This window comes from Xyrauchen texanus, chromosome 17, assembly GCF_025860055.1.
Source record: "Xyrauchen texanus isolate HMW12.3.18 chromosome 17, RBS_HiC_50CHRs, whole genome shotgun sequence".
Taxonomy (NCBI): Eukaryota; Metazoa; Chordata; class Actinopteri; order Cypriniformes; family Catostomidae; genus Xyrauchen; species Xyrauchen texanus.
This window is the reverse complement of record NC_068292.1, coordinates 29,762,453-29,771,051: the sequence shown is the minus strand read 5'-3', so window position 1 is coordinate 29,771,051 and position 8,599 is coordinate 29,762,453. Positions and strand designations below refer to the sequence as shown.

Sequence of the window (8,599 nt, the reverse complement as noted above, 5' to 3'; positions counted from 1 at the left end):
GAACCTTTCACATGTTCATGTGCCTGTTTGTTTTTCATCTCAGCTTTGTGTGTGCTCTCACATTGGTTGTGTGGTTATACTACTGAGATATCTGAATCTCAGCTTTGAAAGATTTTGCATGAGTGAAGTTGATGGCATTGCAATGTACTTCTGAGTGTGTGTAAATAAGTGATATGATTTGAATTGAAGTGTTGTTCTTTGTCAATCTGTTGGAGTGCTGAGGAAAAGAATGCCACCTTTGCTTTTGAGAACATTTTCGCATGATTTTAATGATCAATAACATTTGTACTTCTTAGTAGGCTCATCTTACCCCACTCTCTCCTGATCCATTAGAGTGTATAATTTTGTATAGTTTTTTGTCTAACAAATACTTAAGACTTTTATTAAAGTAACACCCAAGTGTGCAATTCAAAGTTGAGGTAACGTAAACAGAAAGTAAAAATGCGACCTTTCTGAGGCATAAATGACAGGATGTGGTTTGGCACACTTTGTTAAAGATGGTAAAGGAAAAACATGCAATTTGACAGTTTCAAGAGTTTCAGAATATATATAGTTTTTACTTATTAAAAGTCATGCTATACAAAAGTTTCTGTCAGCAATGCAAATACAAAAAAGACAAGGTAGACAAATTTCACGCTTAAGGTTTTTAATAGCTAATTGGCATGTAGTTTTGGCATGCCAATTTGGAGAATAAGTAGCACATTTTTAAATGTGAGGTTTGTGAACATGAAGGGGCATTTAAAAAGTCTTTATTCAATGCTGCTTTATTTAGAGCTGTCTTGATCCACAATGAATGAGGGGCTGTCTGGAGGGGGTGTTGGGCTGTTTCCAAAATCCTCCATTTCCAGTTGTTCATCATCAGGTTCTTTGGTTCTTGTTGATGTGTAGTGCCACCTCTTAATTCCCATCCATATTAGGGGCAGGGAGATCAGGAGCAATATGCACAGTCCCACTATCTGAGGCAAAATAATAATAACTTGAGTCCATATAGTTTCTTGTTATTAAAGGTAAAGTATGTGATTTCTGCACCTCTAGTCACCAAATGGATTTGCAAAAATAATGACAATGACTGAAAGCTATGGAAACTGCTTGATGCCACACTGCCCAGTTAGTCAATGACTTCTAAGGCAACGATTTGCATATGAATGCAACTTGTAGCAACCGCTATTTCAGACAGCCCTTTAAGGCACTTTAACATCATGCCTAATGACCAAAAACTACTGCTAGTGAGCTTTAGACATACCCAAGCAAATATTTAGAAAACAAAAGGATTACTTCTTGCTAGAAGTGGAGTCATTAATTAAAATATAGGAAAAACTGGACATTTGATACTGCTTTCACCTGCTCCATCAGACACCAGATTGACTAACAATCAAACTGCACATGGAGGGATATCAAAGTCAGTAAAGTCTTGATCTATGTTGACTTCAAAAACTGCCTGTTATGCAAATGATGGGTTCAGACGTGCCTCGATGCCTTCCTTTTTCCATATAGTCTTCAAAGGCAGCAATTTTCAGCTTTTGGATGCAGCCAATGACTGTATTCAGGCAGGTTTCCTTAACACTCACTCTATCTGCCATTGGTTGGTCAAATAGATAGTCCCACCCCAAACTCAAGACATTGTTTAAGCCAATGTCTCTAAGTTTCTTAGCACCACATAGCCAAAGTGTTTATGCTTTTAAGGAGAATTAACCTATGATTTGTATTTTAACATCGAAACATGTTCACCCAAAAATGTAAACTTTCTCATCATTTACTCACCCTCATGACATCCCAGATGAGTATGAATTTCTTTCTTCTTCAGTACAGTATAATATCTCAGCTCTGTAGGTCCATACAATGCAAGTGAATGATGAAACTAACTATGAAGGTTCAAAAAGAATATAAAGGCAGAATAAAAGTAATCCATATATGATGGTGTGGGTGAGAAACAGATCAACATTCAAGTCCTGTTTTACTGTCATTCTCCACTTAATACACATTCTCGTGTGAAAGTGACTTTCACATTCAGCCACCTACTGGTTGGGGCTGGTCAAAGGAGATTTATATTGAAAAAGGACTTAAATATTGATCTGTTTCTCTCACTCACCTATCATATCACTTTTGAATATAGATACATTTTATGCTACCTTTATGTCCTTTTGGACCTTCTGAGTTCTGTTCACCTTTCACCTGTATTGTACGGACTATAAGAGCTTCAAAAACTCTTTATTTGTGTTCTGTAGAAGAAAGAAAGTCTTTCAGTATACATCTGGTTTGGCATGAGGGTGGGTAAACGATTAGAGAGTTGCAGGAACACAATTGACTCAAAACAAATTGACAAAAACAAATCAATATTGCCCTCTAACTTCATTTACAGAATACTGGTTTAATTGTACCCTTAATTACATAAAAAGCATCATAATTGTAGCAGCCTCATCAGCAACAATACATCATAAATTCTGCATCATGATTCACTCACCTGAGAATTATTTCGATAGCTAAAAAATGCCATTTGTTTTTCTGTGATGTTATCAGATTTATTCAACGGCTTACACCATGTTGTTGAAGCGGATATGTCAGTGTGAACCGTCAGTCCTTCCCATGAAGTTTTTGCACAGGCAAAGTATTGTCCATCAAAAAACAGCAACATGATCCAAAGAAGGGCTGGAGTGAGACAAACTGCTGCACAGTGCAAACAGCTTGAATATTTGCATTGTGAGCTCTGGATATAAAACAAGAGTGCAAAGGAAAACAGAGCAGGAACGACAAAATACGCAGCTGAGAACACCAGATTCAGCTTTGGATTACAAGGGCATGCAAAATCTATCTCCACAAGTTGTTCAAGTCCCAGCATCACAAAGCCAATAATACAATTTGAATATAAAGGACTCCTCTTCACCATGAGTTTCAAGTTAGTAATCCATTTCCTTTTGCTCATTTTAAGCGTTTTTATGGACGAATGGTTGAATGGATGAATACACGCTACAAAAATCTAAATTGCTTACTAAGTAATATTTTTGCTGTGAGTGCAAAGGTGCAGATGACACATATATGCCTCTTCCACATATATATATTTTTCTGAGTGAGGCAAGCCTCGATCTGAGGTTTATGCGTGATGGTGACATATATTCTGCGGTTATGTCATTTAGAGATCCGAATCTCTAAAACAGTTTCTAAACATGGCACAGAAGTACATTTGATGGCACTTTTATGGATAAACTTGAAAACTGATTGTGCCATGGCACAGTCAATATAATGTTTCTTTCCAAAAAGTCACAAACAGAGCAATATGTAGCTCCACAGAAAATGTTATGGGGTCTTGTGGGTTGAGATGAGGGCTTGTAATTCTCAACAGACCTTCGGGTCGGCACGCCCAGTGGAGATATTATATATATATATATATATAATCTCTAACAAGCATTTACCTATATTTAATATTAATTTTTACAGCAATACACCTACATCACACAATTTGCCAAATAGTTAATTTTCTACTCAAACCCACATTTTGTTCATTAAATACCAACTCTACATTTCAAAACTTTCTCTGCATATGCAAAATTTCCAAAAAGTCTGATTTGGCAAAACTGTACAAATCCTAAGTGTTTAAAGCTGAGAGTTTGAACAGACCTCTGGAGGGGATGTCTTTCCAAATAGGCAACTCAGCCAATCTGGAGTCAGGTAAAATTAAGATTCAATCAACAGTTTTGTATATGACTTAGTTTAAATAAAATATGTAGCAATATAAACAAGGCTCAAGAGTTTAAAGACATCATACTTGAAAATTGTGTAGACAGTATCTTATGCGTGTCCTATCTGGTCCTGCTTTTAGAGTGACTTTTTTTTTTTACATATTGTTGAGATGAAAAATGTAGGTGGGAGCAAAACCGTATCTGTTTGTAAAGGCTGGAGGAACAAACAATCTTATCTTTGATAACTGTCATGATGCTTCTGGCCACATGATGGAACATTAAATTATTTTAAATGTAAATGTGTTGCATGTTGTGAATAAATTATACTTTTTTATTAATATGTCAATACATACATATATTGTGATATTTACTGCTACTATGTTGCTTAAATAAATAACTTTATGTATCATTTTAGTTTTAATGTAAAGGATATATTGATATCTTTCCTAGTCTTTGAATCCAATAACCTTAATCCTACAATTTATAAATAAAGTTTCTAAAATGTTAATGCATCCTCCTTTCATTTGAAAGTCCTAACACTCTGCATTACAGTTTTTCTTAATTGCTAAAACACTAAACCCCATTTTCTGAACCAAATGCTCAGTGGCCTAAACCCATTTGTCTATTCAGTCACTCTTTTGGCAAAACCTTAAAGTTCAGGTAGTTAGACACCATTTGCAAATTTCATCCACTCTTTTTGCAAAACTCCAAACACATTCTCACTCACTAAAACACATTTTGCACCGTGATGCACTTGTGTTGCAAAAGTTAAACACAACTACAACTACAGTTGTACAAACTACCTGAAGCACAAAGACTTGATTCTGAGGAAGAATGAATCTCTCATTGACTTTGATTTTGCAATTGCAGAACATGATTGAGTGTACTGTACTGTGTTTTTCATTTAGAGTCTTCTTTGTGGTTTTGCAGTTGGACTATTTACAGTATACGAGTGCTGAATATACAGACATTCATTGCTGTATTACTTGCAGTACTTACAGTATACAGTATATATTCACTGTATTACTGTAAGTTGTGATAACTATATTTTTTTTACAGTAATTGCAAAATGCGCTTACTGTATACAATAATAAAAAAAAAAACATGGCCTTTATGCCGTGTTCTCCGTTTTCTGATATAGTGTCTAATGAATGCTCTGAAGTGCTTATATATTGACTTGCTTGTGTGTATGATCTGAAAGCATTGTTTGATTTTGAGCACAGATTAAATGGTTTTGAAGCTAGGTCAAGGGTTTTGTGAATGTAGTTTGAAGATTTGTTTTTGTGTTTACATTTTTTTCCAATTCTCAAGTCTCCAAAAGTCTAAACACATTTTCTGCTTTACACACATTTTGCAATTCAAAATGGCACTTTTACATGCACTGCACAGGGTTCTCTGCATAAGACACAACAATCTGACATAAAGTCACATGTTTGCCATTTCAAAGCACTGCCATTCAAAATGACACTACATGAGCTAATTGGCCAATACATGTGTCACCTGGCCAAACACCTCAATGGTTCATTGTTAGCACTTCAATCAGGAAGAAAGCACTATGAAAAGACCACAAGTGAGCACCTTTTGTTTTACAATAACAATGGAAGACGTTGCAGAGAGAGGAAGAGGAAGAGGGAGGGTGAGAATGAGAGGGGGAGAAGAGTGAGATGTAGGGGTAGAACTGGTAGAGGAGTTAATGGCCAAAGAAGACCCAGCTGTGCGGCAAGATGCTGCCTAATTATTTTTCTTGCCTCTTTTCTTTTTCTATATATTTTTTCAGCACATTTTTTCTGCAATTTTATTTTTCTGTTTACTGTTTTTTGTGAGCATATTTTTGTTCAGTCCAATGTAAATATATCAGCTGTGCATATGTTGCACTGACTTGTTTGGTGAAAAATAAAACAAATAAATGTTTAATTAGCATGTGTGTGTATCTGCAAATATTTCTGTGCATGTGAACAATCTGAAGAATTTTCTACAATTTGAACTATTCTAGTATTATGGCAAAGCATACTAAAGATGAGAGTGCTTTTCATTGTGCACAACAGTGTGTAGTTGGTTAGACAAAAATCTGGAATGAATGAAGTTTGTGCCATTTCGTGCAAACGTTTGATTTTGATAATGCTATATGTAGTTTTGGTCGCAGTGCTTCATTTTGCAGGATATATGAGGTATTTTGCAGTTTGGGTGTGTGGTTTTGTGAATTGTGTTAAGTATTTTGATAAAACCAGCCTAGTTTGCAAAATTGTGGGTTAGCAATTGGAAAAAACTGTAATACAAACGGCTGCGCAATAGAAATTTAGAATTACATCTGTATTCCACTATAAACTTCTACTTGTACAATTCTACCATAAAACACATCAGCAGAAGAGTTTACACTCCCTGAAATACACAACATAACATATAGAAGAAATTATTTCCAGTTCAACACAACTGCATTTGTCAGAGAGAGAGAGAGAGAGAGAGAGAGAGTGTTGGAGCTAGTGTTGTTGACTATGCCATCACTGACATGGACCCCTCCTCCTTCAGTGCATTCACTGTCAGACAGCAAACTCCACTCTCAGATCATAACCAAACTAATATATATAATAAAAGACACCACACAGCAAAACAAAGAAGTATGGAGAACTGTCAAATGTATCAAGTACAGCAGAGATACAGATGGACTCCACACAGCTCAGACAAATATATCCAGGCCCTGAATTCTGAAGAACTGAAAAACCTAATCACTACATTTATTCACAAACTATTTGGAATGAACAAGGATAGTGTAAATCTGGCTACAAATGAAAACAATAACATGTTTCAAAAACTAGCCTGTAAAAAAGAGTTGAAAAAGAAAGGCAAAAAACATCCTAAAAAAAACTAACAAAATGGAAAAGTGGTTTGACACAGACTGCAAAACATTAAGAAAACAACTCAGAAAATTATCAAATCAGAAACATAATGAACCAAACAATACAGACATAAGAATTGACTACAGTTCCAAATTACAACAATACAAACAAACAATTTGAGTAAAAAAGCATCACCATCTCACCAAAAGCTAACATGAAACTGAACAATCAATAAATCAAAATCAGTTCTGGGATTTGTGGAATAATTTGAGCACAACAAAACAACACGATTTGCAAATCCAAAATGAAGAAATTTGGAATAAACATTTTGAAAACTTATATAAAGAAATCCCACCAAGACAACTAAATGATAATTATAATCAGGTCTAACAAAAACTACAAATATATGAAAACACAATAAAAAATAACCAAAATCCACTTGACTTTACAATTACACGTGACGAATTAGTCCAAAAACTTAAAAGCCAAAAGTGCAAAAAATCTTGTGCTGACAACATCTTAGGTGAAATGCTGAAACACAGCACACCTGACCTGCAGACTGCTTTGCTCAAATTATTCAACCTTGTACTTATTTCAGGCTGTTTCCCTGACATCTGGAGCCAAGGACTTATTACTCCAATTCACAAGAGTAGGGACAAACTGGACCCGAATAATTTCAGAGGCATTTGTGTGAGCAGTAATCTGGGGAAGTTATTTAGTAGTATTTTAAATAATAGAATTGTAAACTTATAATAAACACATACACCAGACCAAACAAGGGAAAATATTTGCATGCTTTGTTGATTTCAAAAAAGCATTTGATTCTATTTGGCATGACGGACTATATTACAAATTGTTACAAAGTGGTGTAGGGGTAAAGTTTATGACATCATTAAATCGATGTATTTGGACAACAAATGTGCAATAAGAATTGGCAACAAACAAACAGAATTCTTCACCCAGAAGGGAGGAGTGCGGCAGGACTGTAGTCTGAGTCCAACACTCTTCAACATTTACATTAATGAATTAGCGGTACAGTTGGAAAAGTCTACAGCCCCTGGACTAACTCTGCAAGACATAGACATCAAGATTTTGCTCTATGCAGATGACCTGGTGCTGCTGTCACCCACCCCACAGGGGCTACAGCAACATGTGAACCTACTGGAGAACTACTGCTAGAACTGGGCCCTGGCAGTAAACCTGAAGAAGACAAACATTATGGTCTTTCAGAAAAGCCCAGTTGTCAGGAACACAGATACCAGTTCTCTCCAGGCAGTACTGCACTAGAGCACACAATGCAGTATATTTACCTTGGGGTGATTATTACTGCATCAGGGAGTTTCAGTAAGGCGGTGAATGCACTTCAAATAAAAGCTTGAAGAGCTCTATACACTATTAAGAAAAAGTTCTATAATATTGAATTACCAATTCCAATCTGGTGTAAGATCTTTGATAGTGTCATACAGCCCATAGCGCTGTATGGAAGTGAGGTATGGGGTCCACTCAGTGATCAGAACTACACTAGATTGGACAGACATCCAACAGAAGCCCTACACACAGAATTCTGCAAATTAATTTTGAAATTACAAAGGAAAACACACAATAATGCATGTAGGGCATAATTAGGATGATTCCCATTGATTATTAACATACAAAAAAGATCTCTGCATTTTTGGATGCATTTAAAATCAAGTCCCACAGAGTCACTTCATTTTAAAGCGCTACAAACCCAAGAACTGAATCCCGAAAAAAGTCCCCTCAGTCAGCTGGTTCCTTAGACTCACTAACCTGGTTAACACTACTAACACTAACCAGCCTCAGACCAGCACTGCTTTACAACCAAACATCAGAATAAATCAGATCATCAAAAAATCTCAAATCACCTATCTGGAACATTGGGATCAAGAAACTAAAACACAAAGCTAATTACAATTCTATCGGACTCTAAAATCAAAGTATGAATTGGAAGAGTATCTCCTGACTGTCAGAGATACAAAGCAGAGACAGATCCTGAGCAAGTACAGGCTGAGTGAGCACAGTCTCGCCATCGAGAGAGGCAGACACAGAAAAACATGGTTACCCAGAGAAGAA

General features: G+C 36.0%; 1 protein-coding gene across 1 annotated transcript; it reads right to left on the bottom strand.

Moving 5' to 3' along the window:
* Positions 1–599: 599 nt before the first annotated feature.
* LOC127658393 (calcium homeostasis modulator protein 4-like) lies at positions 600–2,944 on the bottom strand. Its single transcript, XM_052147662.1, has 2 exons — positions 2,462–2,944; positions 600–956 (listed from the first exon to the last, which is right to left on the bottom strand). Exons 1-2 carry the CDS (start codon positions 2,918–2,920, stop codon positions 765–767), a joined length of 651 nt encoding a protein of 216 aa, XP_052003622.1. The 5' UTR covers positions 2,921–2,944; the 3' UTR covers positions 600–764.
* Positions 2,945–8,599: the final 5,655 nt, after the last annotated feature.